The sequence below is a fragment of the Macaca mulatta genome, chromosome 13 (assembly GCF_049350105.2).
Source record: "Macaca mulatta isolate MMU2019108-1 chromosome 13, T2T-MMU8v2.0, whole genome shotgun sequence".
Taxonomy (NCBI): Eukaryota; Metazoa; Chordata; class Mammalia; order Primates; family Cercopithecidae; genus Macaca; species Macaca mulatta.
Window position 1 is genome coordinate 38,833,354 of NC_133418.1, and position 15,368 is coordinate 38,848,721.

General features: G+C 47.8%; 1 protein-coding gene across 8 annotated transcripts; it reads left to right on the forward strand.

Annotated features, from left to right (window-relative positions):
* The first annotated feature begins 931 nt into the window (after positions 1 to 931).
* GGCX (gamma-glutamyl carboxylase) lies at positions 932 to 14,391 on the forward strand. 8 transcript variants are annotated; one of them, NM_001260723.1, is given in 15 exon segments: positions 932 to 1,075; positions 1,468 to 1,638; positions 3,400 to 3,558; positions 3,878 to 4,043; positions 6,856 to 6,934; positions 7,516 to 7,622; positions 9,102 to 9,265; positions 9,926 to 10,191; positions 10,342 to 10,473; positions 10,846 to 10,997; positions 11,432 to 11,601; positions 11,803 to 11,933; positions 12,332 to 12,479; positions 12,658 to 12,853; positions 13,283 to 13,587. In NM_001260723.1, coding segments are annotated over 15 exon segments (2,277 nt in total). In that variant the 5' UTR covers positions 932 to 1,032; the 3' UTR covers positions 13,476 to 13,587.
* Positions 14,392 to 15,368: the final 977 nt, after the last annotated feature.

The following is a 15,368-nucleotide window of genomic DNA, read 5'->3' on the forward strand; positions in this document are numbered from 1 at the left end:
AGTGATTCTCCTGCTTCAGCCTCCCGAGTAGCTGAGATTACAGGCGCGCGCCACCATGCCCGGATAACTTTCATATTTTTAGTAGAGACGGGGTTTCACCATGTTGGCCAGGCTGGTCTCGAACTCCTGACCTCATGATCTGCCCGCTTCGGCCTCTCAAACTGCTGGGATTACAGGCGTGAGCTGCTGCACCTGTGTGTTTTTTTTTTGTTTGTTTGTTTGTTTTTTGTTTTTTTTTTTTTTTAGACAGGGTCTCACTCTGTCGCCCAGGCTGGAGTGCAGTGGTGCGATCACAGCTCGCTGCAGCTTCGAACTCCTGGGCTCAAGCGAACCTCCCACCTCAGCCTCCCGAGTAGCTGAAACCACAGGAGCGCGCGACACACACAAAGTTTTTTTTTCAGTGGTTTTTCTGTTTATGTTGTTGCCTTTTTGTTGTTGTTGTTGTTCTTTATGGATCCTCCCGCCTTGGCCTTCCAAACTGCTGGGATTACCTACTGCTTTGAAACCTCGGTTCTTTGCAGGTCCTGGAAAACAAAGTGAAGGGGTCTTGCAATAGCTCAAAACCGGGGCAGCCCTTCCAGGTGCATCCTCAATTGGGCGTCAATCTCTGACAAAAAGTTTGCCCTTTGCGCCCGATCCCTCACACCAGAGAGCACTGCACGGACGGAGCGACGGAGAGGACTAATGGTGTCGGGGAGGACCCAAGGAGGTTGGGGAACTCAGACTCTTTTCAGTGTTTAAAAAGAAGACGCCTCTCGGAAGGCATAAGATGCCAGTCTAGCAGTGCGCCTGGAGCCCAACTGCACTAGGGGGTATCTTTGCCCCGCCCCAAGGCTCCTCGTTCCACCCCCTGCCGCCAAGCAAGGAATCCGGCGCCGCCGGTCGGGGGTAGTATTTACGATAGTGCTGGCTCTTTGCGGCCGGCCGCACAGCTGCTGACGCGTCGGGAGGCGGAGCCTAGGGCAGCAAATTTTCCTGGCGGCTTCTGTTCAGAAGCGGCTGCTGTGACCCACCTTCCTCCTCCACGGAGCAATGGCGGTGTCTGTCCGGTCCGCGCGGACTTCGCCCAGCTTAGGTAGGCTTAGGATCCCGGCCTCCGGCGGAGAGTTCCGAGGAGCACTGGTCTCAGAGGGGCGGGGGAGGGAGGACGCCTGGTGAGGGGGGGGGCCTCCGTGGGGAAGGGGGCGTGGCGTGCTGTGAGACATTTGCAGCCTGCGGCTTCTGGACGATGATGATATTCGGGAACACTTTGCTGTTAGGGGGCTGTAGTCTGAGGGGTTTTAGGACACTGGGGTATCTTGGAGAAGGGGCTGCACTGCAGGGATGTTTCCTACAGTCAGATCATTGAGGCAACCTTATTGAGCCAACCCGGGTGGGCGGAAGCTCTGGGCCGTTGGTGCTGTGATTTCTGTGATTTGAGGTGGAGCCCACCCCCGCGCACACATTTTCTCCAATTATTGGTTGCAGATAAAGTACAGAAAGACAAGGCTGAACTGATCTCAGGGCCCAGGCAGGGCAGCCGAATGGGGAAACTCTTGGGTTTTGAGTGGACAGATTTGTCCAGCTGGCGGAGGCTGGTGACCTTGCTGAATCGACCAACGGACCCTGCAAGCCTGGCTGTCTTTCGTTTTCTTTTTGGTGAGTCTAGTTTATGGGTGGGAGCAGTTTGGTTGGGAGTGGGAGAATGACAATCGTCAATTTTTTTGGTTGCAAGTAGACTTAGCTCCCTTTTCCTCAGAGCTGAAGATATTGGTATAAAAGAAGAGGTCTTCTCGAAGTTTAGGATTAAACCTACTTTGCCTCCTCCAGTTAGGATTTACTTGGTGGTCAGAAATGCTTTTTTTCTTATTTCTTTTTCTTAGACGGACTTTCGTTCTTGTTGCCCATTCTGGAGTGCCATGGTGAGATCTTGGCTCACTGTAACCTCCGCCACCCGGGTTCAAGCGATTCTCCTGCCTCAGCCTCCCAAGTAGCTGGGATTACAGGCGCCCACCACACCCGGCTAATTTTTTATTTTATTTTATTTTTGTATTTTTAGTAGAGACAGGGTTTCACCATGTTGGCCAGGCTGGTCTCAAACTCCTGACCTCAGGTGATCCACCCGCATCAGCCTCCCAAAGTGCTGGGATTAAAGGCATGAGCCACCGAGCCCAGCTAGAAATGCTTTGATCTGAGGCTATATGATATTTAGAGGCCAGGCAGCAGTGACCCATTTTGCTTGTGGCATGAGGTTGCCCAGAGGACTCAGAGAAACAGAGCAGGGGGTCACCGGGGCCATACATTTTGGCTGTGACTCTCTAATCGAGAGCTTCTTAACTGAGGCGGCAGCGTGGTGTGCTTGGAATGGTTTACAGATGTGCGGAGATATTAGTCCCCTTAGCCCAGTAGTTCTCAACTGGAGGCAGTTTTGCTCTTTGGGAGACGTTTGGCAATGTTTAGAGACATTTTTAGTTGTCACAACTTGGGGGAGGAAGAATAGGTGACTGCTGGCATCTGTATAGAGGTTAGGGATGCTCCTAAATGTCCTGTAGTGCGTTGGACAATCCCTCTCAATAAATAATTAACCAGCACAAAATGTGACTAGTCCTGAGGTTGAGAAACCCTGCCTTATCTCAAGCTGGCTTCCTGATCTGAGTAGCCCCTTCTGTTTATTCCCAAGGTGTTGACGAAATGCAACAGTTTTCGGGGTGTGCCAGGAAGCAGAAAAGGTCGAGAAGAACTCCCAGAGCTCTTTTCTTTTCTTTTCTTTCTTTTTTTTTGAGATGGAGTTTCGATCTTGTTGCCCAGGCTGGAGTGCAATGGTGTGATCTTGGCTCACTGTAACCTCCGCCACCCAGGTTCAAGTGATTCTCCTGCTTCAGCCTCCTGAGTAGCTGGTATTACAGGCATGTGGCACCACGCCTGGCTGATTTTTTTGTATTTTTAGTAGAGACGGGGTTTCTCCATGTTGGTCAGGCTGGTCTCAAATTCCCAACCTCAAGTGATCTGCCCACCTCGGCCTCCTAAAGTGCTGGGATTACAGGCGTGAGCCACCATGCCCCGCCTCCCAGAGCACTTTCTGAAGCTCAGTAGGTTGGATCTTCATAGCTGTCAAGACCCTAACAGTTTTTATAGCATTTTGTGCATTTCCCTAATTTAATCCTCCCTGTAGTCCTGTGACACATTCCCCTTCTCACAAATGGGGAATTGGTTAACTGAGCTGCAGGGGCTGTTCTAGATGGCACAACTGATACAGTATTGTGCAGAGTAGGCACTCAATAATTAATACTGAATAAATGGCAGAGCCAAGGTTAGAAAAGAAGTCTGACCCTGGAGCTGCACACTCTCAACTGTGTTCCACTGTATTCTACTGCTTCCTTAGCTGAGGCCCAATGACCAACTCTCCTATTGCCTTCTTAGGGTTCTTGATGGTGCTAGACATTCCCCAGGAGCGGGGGCTCAGCTCCCTGGACCGAAAATACCTTGATGGGCTGGATGTCTGCCGCTTCCCCTTGCTGGATGCCCTACGCCCACTCCCACTTGACTGGATGTATCTTGTCTACACCATCATGTTTCTGGGTGAGGGGAACTGTGGGAGAGATGGAAATATTGACTGGCCTGCCAGAAACACAGAAATAGAAGCATGCTGGTGAATGGTCAAAGTCTTTGGCACCTTATTTCACTTCTGCTGTGATCAATTTCATGCTGTTGACCTGTGTGTCACCTGAGCTGTTGTCCCATAATTCTTTTTAAAATATTAAAATAGCATCTAATTTTCATTTAGTTTTACCTGATTATACAATGCTTGATTTTTCTTAATTCCAACCATATCCTGGCCCAGGGAAACTGGGCCTGTGGTGATCTCTTGACCTCTTAATCCTCTCCCTACAAATCCCAGGGGCACTGGGCATGATGCTGGGCCTGTGCTACCGGATAAGCTGTGTGTTATTCCTGCTGCCATACTGGTATGTGTTTCTCCTGGACAAGACATCATGGAACAACCACTCCTATCTGTATGGGTTGTTGGCCTTTCAGCTGACGTTCATGGATGCAAACCACTACTGGTATGAGTCTGGGGGGACAAAGGGGAGGGGTTGGCTGGGTCAGGATGGTTATCAGAGATAGGGGCCCAGTGAGGTTCTAGAATTTGCCCCTGTCAGGATATTTTCAGTCATGCTTTGCAAAATATGGTTCCAAGGTCACTTTGATCTGGGTGGATTTGGGAGGGGAAAGGGCCAACTAGTTGGAGCACTTGGGATGACAAAAAGCAAAATGTCTCCATCCCACCCCTTCATTCTTTCCGTATCTCCCCAGGTGCCTTGATTTATTCACCTCTTGTAACCCTCTTAGAGAGAAAAAGAGAATACTAAAGCCAGACATAGCTGTTTTCAGATACTTTAAGGGTGGTTATGTAGAAGAGGGAGCAGACTTTCTCTGTGTAAGCCCAGAAGGGCAGAGTTAGAGCCAAAAGTAGAAGTTGCTGTGAGGCAGAGTTCACGTCAGGAGAAGAGGGCCCACCAGGGCTGCTCAGCGTTGCTGTTCTGGGAGGAGGTAACCCTTCCCCATTTCTGGCTTAGGTGACTGTCTCCCAGGGGAGTTGGAGAAGGGATTTGGAGATGAGGTGGCAGGGCAGATGACCTTAAGGATTCTTTATATGTTGAGTGAGAAGCAATAAAATAGGTGTCAATAAAATGAGTTTGGGGGAAAAAATCTCAAACATTGAATTCATTAACAGTCATTAAGTTTTATTTATTTTTCTTTTTATTTATTTATTTTTAAATAGAGATGGGGTCTCGCTTTGTTGCCCAGGCTGGTCTTGAACTTCTGGGCTCAAGCAATCCTCCCACCTCGACCTCCCAAAGTGCTGGGATTACAGGCATGAGCCACTGCGCCCGGCCTATTTGTTAATACACACATACAAATACCCCTTTGGTAAAATTTGAAACTCATTCAGAATGGCCAGCTCTGATCTTAGAGAATTGAGGCAGTTTTGATAGAATATCTCTGAAAAGTTCTGTTGTGGGGGTATTTGTTGAAATGGCATCTCACTGTGTCACCCAGGCTAGAGTGCAGTGGCGTGCTCATAGCTCACTGCAGCCTCAACCTTCTTGGGTTCAGGTGATCCTTCCATCTCAGCCTCCAGAGTAGCTGGAACAACAGGTGTGTGCCACCACACTCAGCTAATTTATTTTATTTTATTTTATTTTTTTTGAGACAGAGTCTCACTTTGTCGCCCAGGCTGGAGTGCAGTGGCACCATCTCGGCTCACTGCAAGCTCCGCCTCCTGGGTTCACGCCATTCTCCTGCCTCAGCCTCCGAGTAGCTGGGACTACAGGCACGCACCACCACGCCCGGCTAATTTTTTGTATTTTTAGTGGAGACGGGGTTTCACCGTGTTAGCCAGGATGGTCTTGATCTCCTGACCTCGTGATCCGCCCGCCTCGGCCTCCCAAAGTGCTGGGATTACAGGCATGAGCCACCGCGCCTGGCCACACTCAGCTAATTTTTAAAATTTTTTGTAGAGACAGGATCTCACTGTGTTGCTCAGGCTAGTCAGAATTTCCATTTTTATGACTTTATGCATTTTGAAAAAATCACATATCATTTATTCAGGGTTTTCCACATGGCAGGCACTATACTAAATATTTAGAATTTTTCCTCATTGAAACCCTACAAGGTCGATGGTGCTATTCACATTTTGTTTTTTGGAGTCAGGGTCTTGCTCTGTCCCCGAGGCCAGAGTGCAGTGGTGCAGTCATAGTTCACTGCAACCTCAAACTCCTGGGCTCTAGCGATTCTCTCACTTTAGCTTCCCAAAATGTTGGTATTATAGGCATGAGCTACTGAGCCTGGCCTGTTCCCATTTTAAAGATAAAGAAGCTGAGTATTGGACAGTGAAGAATTTGCCTAAGGTCAGCTAGTGGTTAAGAAACGGCAGTAAGTCCAGGCGTTTTTGACTGCAGAGTCCAGTGCTCTTGACCACAGTGTAAGCTGCCTCTTTCCCAGCTTCTACTTCTTGAAAACATGCTTTGCTTCTGCTTCCCCAGAGTACATCTGGTGTTAGTAGCCTGGGTTTATCAGTTCTCTTCCAGAATACAAGCTTTTAGCAGGGACCCTCTTATACTGGATCCTGGCATCCAGGTCTATGAAACGTTAGTTTATATTGTGTGTTACTCTGCTGTTGAGTGTTTTGATTTTTTTTTTTTTTTTTTTAGACGGAGTCTCGCTCTGTCGCCCAGGCTGGAGTGCAGTGGCCGGATCTCAGCTCACTGCAAGCTCCGCCTCCCGGGTTTACGCCATTCTCCTGCCTCAGCCTCCCGAGTAGCTGGGACTACAGGCGCCCGCCACTTCGCCCGGCTAGCTTTTTGTATTTTATAGTAGAGACGGGGTTTCACCGTGTTAGCCAGGATGGTCTCGATCTCCTGATCTCGTGATCCGCCCGTCTCGGCCTCCCAAAGTGCTGGGATTACAGGCTTGAGCCACCGCGCCCGGCCTTGATTTTTTTTTTTTTAAAGATAATACAATGCATATTTATTTACACACACATAGCTTTTCAAACACTCCGAATTCCTTCCCTTTTTCAGTAATTTTCTAGTATTGTAGTCCTTTTTTCCTGATTTGATCCATTACAACAAACTCAACTGTGAGCTAACAAGAAATACTGAATTTTTGCTGTTATAACTTAGTAGCAATATTTCTTCTATGACTTGTATAATCACGTTAGAATTTGCTCATATAATTCTAAAAGGTCTCAGAATAACCAGGGAGGATATGGGAGATGTGCCCAGGATAGATAGGATTATCGTGTATAAAAGGAAAGATGGGATGGTAGCTGGATTAAGCAGCACCCCCCTATGTTTACCTCCCTCGGTATAGGTCCGTGGACGGTCTGTTGAATGCCCGTAGGAGGAATGCCCACGTGCCCCTCTGGAACTATGCAGTGCTGCGTGGCCAGGTACAGCATTTTAGGACAGAGGGAGGAGCTCCCTGACAGCCATGTGGTCAGCATGGCCATCCCACTGCCAGACTACAGTCTCCGCTGCCTCCCTGGATCTTCTGTTTTTACCCTTTGCTGGAAAACTAGGCTGGCTTCTCATTTTTTCCAATCCCTTAATCTCTGAATTCTCTCATTTGTCAAGGAAAGACTAGAGCTTTGTCCCTGCTAGATTGGAATCTTCATGACAAAGAGAAAGGATTCAGTCTGTGCTTTATGACTTCTTCCTTGGTGCCTGATACTGTCACTGGCATTGGTTGGATGTCAATAAATGCTGGTTGGATGAGTGAATTTCTGAGATGAATGAATAGAAGACGGGGTCTATTCTTCCTTGGGCCCTGGACTCAGATCAGTATTTGTTTTATTCATTTAAAAAATATGTAAGTAGATTATTTGGGTCAAGGACTATAATATTTGGGTCAAAGACTGTAACTCAGGAGCATGGATTAAAGTTGTCCTAACTATATGCTCCTTATTTTATTCTTGCCTATCTGTAGAAAAGACTCTTTTGGCTTGAACTTTGTGTTACATTTTATTTTCAGATTTTCATTGTGTACTTCATTGCGGGTGTGAAAAAGCTGGATGCAGACTGGGTTGAAGGCTATTCCATGGAATATTTGTCCCGGCACTGGCTCTTCAGTCCCTTCAAGTGAGTGGCAGTCAGGGTGGAGGCCTCTTGGAGGCATGGGGACAGAGCAGGTGACTCATCTCTCTCAGTAATGGCACCTGTTCCTACTTTGCCTGAATTTGCCACATGCCTTCCTTTGTCCACTCATCTCCCTATTCAGCGGAAGCAGAGTCAGTGGTATCAAAAGACTAAGCCCTAGCTGCTCTTGGGAGATATATGGTATAGATGGGCAAAAAGGAAAAGAAATTTAAAAAGGAAAGGAAAGAGCCAGAACTGGCTGACTTGGTGAGTGAGCCAGTGCCCTCAGCAACTGCCTTGGATGGTGTCTGTGTCCTTGCCTTGCCACTGTAGCCTCTCATCAGAGCCCTGCAGCTGATGTACTGAGAAGATGGGCACTCACTGTGTAGGCTCTGACAAAACCATTATTACCACTTCCACAAAACAAAGGGTCACCTCTGTAATTTCTATCTTCTTCCCATTTCTTCTTTCCTTTTGTTTTACTTTATTCTCTTTCTTCTTCCCTGTTATTTTCCAGTTCCTGGAGTTTGACTTCATTATTTTGTTAGCCAAGCATTTACCTTTTTTTTTTTTTTTTTTTTTTTTTTTTGTTGAGACAGAGTCTTGCTTTGTCGCCCAGCCTGGAGTGCAGTGGCCGGATCTCAGCTCACTGCAAGCTCCGCCTCCCGGGTTCACGCCATTCTCCTGCCTCAGCCTCCTGAGTAGCTGGGACTACAGGCGCCCGCCACCTCGCCCGGCTAGGTTTTTGTATTTTTTAGTAGAGACGGGATTTCACCGTGTTAGCCAGGATGGTCTCGATCTCCTGACCTTGTGATCCGCCCGTCTCGGCCTCCCAAAGTGCTGGGATTACAGGCTTGAGCCACCGCGCCCGGCCGCATTTACCTTTTAACGTTTCCTCTCACTCATGACCTCCGTGGGGAACCTGCCTTCCACAACACACACACATCTCAGTCAAATTTTGTCCTAGGAGATCTGCCCTTGCTTATTACAAAGGATATGTTAGAAAACATTGAACACCTAAAGCTGTGAAAATGTAGAGGGGGCTGGGCATGGTAGCTCATTCCTGTAATCCCGGCACTTTGGGATGCTGGGGTGGAAGGATTGCTTGAGCCCAGGAGTTCAAGACCAGCCTGAGCAACATAAGACCCTGTCTCTACAAAAAAAAATTAAAAAAACAGGCATGATGGCATGTGCCTGTGGTCCCAGCTACTTGGGAGGCTGAGGCAGGATTGCTTGAGCCCAGGAGTTTGAAGCTACAGTGTGCCATGATCATGCCACTGCCTTCCAGCCTAGGTGACAGAGTGAAAATTGGTTTGAACAACAACAACAAACAACCTAGAGGAGTGTCTTCATGGGTGGATTATGTACCTTAGGCATCTACCCAGCCACTGGAGTAGCCAAGGCACATTCGTGCTGTGAATGTGCTTTGACTGATGTGTTCTCCAGTGGGCTGGTGCTTGAACTTTCTCCATGTGTTTGCAGACTGTTGTTGTCCGAGGAGCTGACTAGCCTGCTGGTCGTGCACTGGGGTGGGCTGCTGCTTGACCTCTCAGCTGGTTTCCTGCTCTTTTTTGATGCCTCAAGATCCATTGGCCTCTTCTTTGTGTCCTACTTCCACTGCATGAATTCCCAGCTTTTCAGCATTGGTCAGTACCTGTAGCCTGGTAGGAAACAGGAACCATAGTTCTGCAGGAAGGGATGCTAATAGCCAGAGGCATTGTTTGGGAGTGGGAAAGGGTGGTGTGAGCAGTAGCTAAATTAAACCCAGGGCAGTCACTATGAAGTAGGCATAAATGGGGATAAGAGGATTGGGACTTCTGGGCTTAGTATGTTGTACAGTAAGGAATCTCCAGGAAGAACAAATACCTTACAGTTAAGAACTACTTTCCGGCTGGGCGTGGTGGGTCACGTTTGTAATCCTAGCACTTTGGGACGCCGAGGTGGGTGGATCACCTGAGGTCAGGAGTTCGAGACCGGCCTGGCCAACATGGTGAGACCCTGTCTCTACTAAAAGTACAAAACTTAGCTGAGCATGGTGGCGCATGCCTGTAATCCCAGCTGCTTGGGAGGCTGAGGCAAGAGAATCGCTTGAACCCAGGAGGCAGAGGTTGCAGTGAGCTGAGATCATGCCACTGCACTCCAGCCTGGGCAACAGAGCAAGAATCTGTCTCAAAAAAAAAAAAGAAAGAAAAAAGAACTGCTTTCCTTTTCAGTGAAACACCTGGGAGAAGTCTCCTAAGGGAACAGGGTTGAAGAGGCCCAACCAAACTCCTCCTGAAATTTATATTTTCTCCCTGCTTTCCTAGGTATGTTCTCCTACGTCATGCTGGCCAGCAGCCCTGTCTTCTGTTCCCCTGATTGGCCTCGGAAGCTGGTGTCCCACTGCCCCCAAAGGTTGCAAGAACTCTTGCCCCTCAAGGCAGCCCCTCAGCCCAGCGTTTCCTGTGTGTATAAGAGGAGCCAGGGCAAAGGTGGCCAGAAACCAGGTCTGCGCCATCAGCTGGGAGCTGCCTTTACTCTGCTCTACCTCCTGGAGCAGCTATTCCTGCCCTATTCTCATTTTCTCACCCAGGTTTGTAGGGGCTGTGGAGTGTACACTGGGCTTAGAAAGGGACGGATGACAACAGTTGGGAAAGAAGGGCTGGTTTTGCAGCCCCTTCTTGGTAGGGGATGGGGTCAGTGAGAAGCATTGAGCTGAATCCCCTCTGCGCTGCCTTCCCAGGGCTATAACAACTGGACAAATGGGCTGTACGGCTATTCCTGGGACATGATGGTGCACTCCCGCTCCCACCAGCACGTGAAGATCACCTACCGTGATGGCCGCACTGGCGAACTGGGCTATCTTAACCCTGGGGTGAGATGTCTGATGCTGACAATTTACTGTTCTTCAGAGCCCGCTTGTGCTTTGGGGTCTGGTTTTGTCTTACACACACCATAAAGCAAAACAAATTTGAGTCTGCTTTGCCTTTTCTCAAGAGCCAGATTGAACTATCTTTTGTGTGGGTTGAGATAGGGCAATGTCATTCATTTCCTTGAACTGAGATTAGATTTAGGAAAAGTAAGCACCACTAGCCCAGCAATGAAAAATTCATTCCCAAAGGCAAGTTCCGTTTTTTTCTAGCCAGAATGGGCAGCAGGCAGGGATCTCATTGTGCCATTGGCAGTGCATGACCTGTCTTGGAAGTTGATAATGATGAGGTGGGACTAATATGGGGGTTTGGGGCAGGTATTTACACAGAGCCGGCGATGGAAGGATCATGCAGACATGCTGAAGCAATATGCCACTTGCCTGAGCCGCCTGCTTCCCAAGTATAATGTCACTGAGCCCCAGATCTACTTTGATATTTGGGTCTCCATCAATGACCGCTTCCAGCAGAGGTGGGCAAGGGGAGCAGAGAGTGGGAAAAAAATGAAGCACAGTTCTTTTTACCAAGATGAACAGCCCTTGCTTCCTGGTATTTGTCTTGCTTAAAAGGCTGTCCTTCCTCTAGTGCATGTCCCCATTGATCTGGTTGTGGGCATAGCTGGTTGCTTCCAGCAGGGGGCACCATCATCCAGGAGAAAAGTGAGTTGACTTGTTCTTTTAAACACTGTTAACACAATGCCTTCTCAGGTAGCCGCTAACCCCGATTATTCCAGTGCTCCAGATCTCTTCTGCCTTCTCTCTCTGCCCTGGACTGGCAATAACATGCTGACATAGGCCATTTCTTCTACTTCTATTCCCTGTCCTTGGGAATGATGAAAGGGACAGAACTGGAAGTTCTGGTGGGTGGGTGGCTGTGATGTCCTTAGAACATGGTTTTCTTTCTAAGGATTTTTGACCCTCGTGTGGACATCGTGCAGGCCGCTTGGTCCCCCTTTCAGCGCACATCCTGGGTGCAACCACTCTTGATGGACCTGTCTCCCTGGAGGGCCAAGTTACAGGAAATCAAGAGCAGCCTGGACAACCACACTGAGGTGGTCTTCATTGCAGATTTCCCTGGTATGGAGGAAAGTGAGGAGAGGCTTTTCTGTCTTTCCTTCTGACTTCCTTGGCTAGGGACATTCCATGTGGTGGGAGGGGAGAGGGAATGTTTTTGAAACCTAAGGAGATGATGGTGGTAAAGGTGTGATGTCTCTGTTCTGGCTGGGAGTGAGTTCACTCTGCCATAGGGTGGGATGATGAACTCTGTTGGTCTGGCAGGACTGCACCTGGAAAATTTTGTGAGTGAAGACCTGGGCAACACTAGCATCCAGCTGCTGCAGGGGGAAGTGACTGTGGAGCTTGTGGCAGAACAGAAGAACCAGACTCTTCGAGAGGGAGAAAAAATGCAGGTATTTTGCTGGGATTAACAACAGCAGAAAGAGCTGAGCTCAGTGGCTCACACCAGTAATCCCAGCTTCTTAGGAGGCTGAAGTGGGAAGCCAGGAATTCAGTCAGCCTGAGCAACATAGTGAGACCCCTAACAATTTAAAAAACAATGGCAGAAAGCTTAGATGAGCAAGGTTCATTTATTATAGACTGAAAATATTTTACCATAGCAGTAATGCAGTGGATCTCAAAAAACAAGGGCCCCTCGGACTGTGAATAGCCTCATCCAGGATTCTAGAAGTCAGTTACTTTCAATTCCAAAACACAATTGAGTAGAAAGAAGCCAAGAGTCAGAGTAGGGAGGCCATAGGCTGGCTAGAGAAAAGCTGATGAAATTTATCCATTTCTTCTCCCTTGTCAGTTGCCTGCTGGTGAGTACCATAAGGTGTATACGACATCACCTAGCCCTTCCTGCTACATGTACATCTATGTCAACACTACAGAGCTTGCACTGGAGCAAGACCTGGCATATCTGCAAGAATTAAAGGAAAAGGTGGAGAATGGAAGTGGTGAGTGTATGAACATTTGGACTGAGATAGCCATAGCCCCTGGTTTCAAGAAGTCAGGGTTATGAATGATGTTCTAGCCATTCAAGAGTGAACTTGAAGTCTCTAGCTGGCAGAAGGGGAGTTCTAAGGGGAGAGAGTGATCCATCTCAGTGATTCCTTTTTTCTGTCTTCCGGGCAGAAACAGGGCCTCTACCCCCAGAGCTGCAGCCTCTGTTGGAAGGGGAAGTAAAAGGGGGCCCTGAGCCAACACCTCTGGTTCAGACCTTTCTCAGACGCCAGCAAAGGCTCCAGGCAATTGAACGCCGGCGAAATACTCCTTTCCACGAGCGATTCTTCCACTTCTTGTTGCGAAAGCTCTATGTCTTTCGCCGCAGGTAAGTTCACAACAGTATTTGTCATTGCCATCATATGTTGGCAAGCTTGGTAACTTTCCCCTGGGGAGGGTAACTCTAGAGACTCATACAGGAAAGGACAGTTTAGCGCTAGATATCTTTTTCTGCCATTCTTCTCCTTGATTTACTGGAAGAATAAGTGGCCTATATCTGATGGCCTCCTTTCTTGTTCTGCCTTAGCTTATCTCTAGCCTCTCTGTGGGCTGTTCCTACCCTATCCTGGAATCCTCTACGAGACTGTATAAAGAGTGGAGTACCCTTCCAGCTGGGAGATGGAGGGTCACTTGGGGCAAGATTCCCATATATGCCTGTGTGGGAAGAGCGAGGACCAGGTGCCTTCTAAGGGCTTTAGCTGAAATTCTTCTGGTGAAACAGGAGTTTGAACTTGGTCTGCTTTTTCCTGTTTTTCAGCTTCCTGATGACTTGTATCTCACTTCGAAATCTGATATTAGGCCGCCCTTCCCTGGAGCAGCTGGCCCAGGAGGTGACTTATGCAAACTTGAGACCCTTTGAGCCAGTTGGAGAACCGAGTCCTTCAAACATGGATTCTTCACATCCTAATCCTCCCGAGTCAAATCCTGATCCTGTCCACTCAGAGTTCTGAAGGGGGCCAGATGTTGGGTGCAGATGTAGAAGCAGCCAGTCACAGACCCATTCTATGCAATGGACATTTATTTGAAAAAAGTTCTCAAAAGTTTTTTGCATTTTTTTTTTTTGGTCTAAAGCTGTTTTTAACTCCAAGATTATAACTTAGAGGAACCAAGGAAATAAAGCAAATAAGATTTAACAATCCAAGATTGAGAGGCCAGGAGGAGGTTAGAAGCAATGTGAAACTGTCTTCCTAGGATAAGATGGTAAGAGTAAGGTTTAAAGTGACTTTTTGGGGCCTGGGTGCCATGGCTGATGCCCATAATCCCAGCATTTTGGGAGGCTGAGGCGGGCAGATCACTTAAGGCCAGGAGTTCGAGACCAGCCTGGCCAACATGGCAAAACCCCCATCTCTACTAAAAATACAAAAATTACCCGGATGTGGTGGCAGGTGCCTGTAATCCAACTACCCAGGAGATTGAGGCATGAGAGTCGCTTGGGCCTGGGAGGCGGAGGTTGCAGTGAGCTGAGGTCAAGCCACTGCACTCCAGCCTGGGCAACAGAGCAAGACTTCATCTCAAAATAAATAAATAAAGTGGCCCTTGGGGAAAAGCAATTTAATATACCACGATGAGTAGCTAACCATTCCCAAGTGTTTGCTATGTGCTACACACCGTGTGAGCAGTGTTACCTGCCTTACCACATTAGGCTGAGAAGTAAAATAATTTGCCCAAAGACATACAGCTAGTGAGGGATGGACTGATGGTTTGAACTTAACGTCTATTTGACTTAAGGTCCCGCACCCTGCCACTTGCAATTTTCAGCATCACTGATAATCTGAAATAATGTAGCTTAAAATGTGTTTTCTTAATTAAAAGTATAATTGGATGGTGGTCAGGTTGTAAATGCACATAAATTTATCTTCCTTGCAATTTTGGTTCCTTGTTTGTTCCTATTATCTATATACACCCAGTAAGTGTTTCACTAGCAAAACTCTGACTTATGAGAGCAGTCAGAATAGCAGCATCAAAGTTAAATAAGGAAATCTAGATGATTGCTAGATTTTCTCTAAAAATAAGCTTAGTATTTGGTATTATTCTAGCCTTTAGTGAGCAGAAGGGGAGGTAAAGTAAGAATTAACCAAATTTAGTAAGGGATTAGGGAATGCTTAGACATTTTGTACATTTGGGTGTACAAAGGTAACTCAGAAAGCTCTTCAGTTCAGTGAAAATTAAAAGGGTTGGCACTGAGCTAGGAAGCGAGAATGCAGGGTTATAAGAAAGGATCCTTGCTTTGGGAGCTCATGGACTTGTAGAGGGACTGGTAGTAAATTGGCAGTCTCAGTAACTTCTGTAAATAATTGCATCTCTTTTTGCAGGCTTCTCTTCTCATACTCTCCCCTACTCCTCCTTGGACAGTGTTCCCAGGGTTCTTTCCTAAGCCACTGCCTTTTCACTATACATACTTCAGATGATTGTGTCTACTCCAGGATTTCCAGTGATGCTAGGTTTCTTTCCTGTGCCCTAGACATATAGGTCTAAGTTCCACCTGGATATCCCACAGAGCTGTCAAGCTCAGTTCATCCTAAACAGAACTTACATTCACCCCCAACTCAGACTTGCTTATTCTTTTTTTTTTTTTTTTTTTTTTTTTTTTTGAGACGGAGTCTTGCTCTGTCACCCAGGCTGGAGTGCAGTGGCCGGATCTCAGCTCACTGCAAGCTCCGCCTCCCGGGTTTACGCCATTCTCCCGCCTCAGCCTCCGAGTAGCTGGGACTACAGGCGCCCGCCACCGCGCCCGGCTAGTTTTTTGTATTTTTAGTAGAGACGGGGTTTCACCGTGTTAGCCAGGATGGTCTCGATCTCCTGACCTCGTGATCCGCCCGCCTCGGCCTCCCAAAGTGCTGGGA

Bases quoted from the DNA above. Each gene is read 5' to 3' on its own strand.
- GGCX (XM_015112742.3), top strand. From the start codon at position 1,033: ATGGCGGTGTCTGTCCGGTCCGCGCGGACTTCGCCCAGCTTAG. The intron at 1,076-1,467 runs GTAGGCTTAGGA...TATTGGTTGCAG, and splicing joins GCGGACTTCGCCCAGCTTAG to ATAAAGTACAGAAAGACAAG. The intron at 3,559-3,877 runs GTGAGGGGAACT...TACAAATCCCAG, and splicing joins CTACACCATCATGTTTCTGG to GGGCACTGGGCATGATGCTG.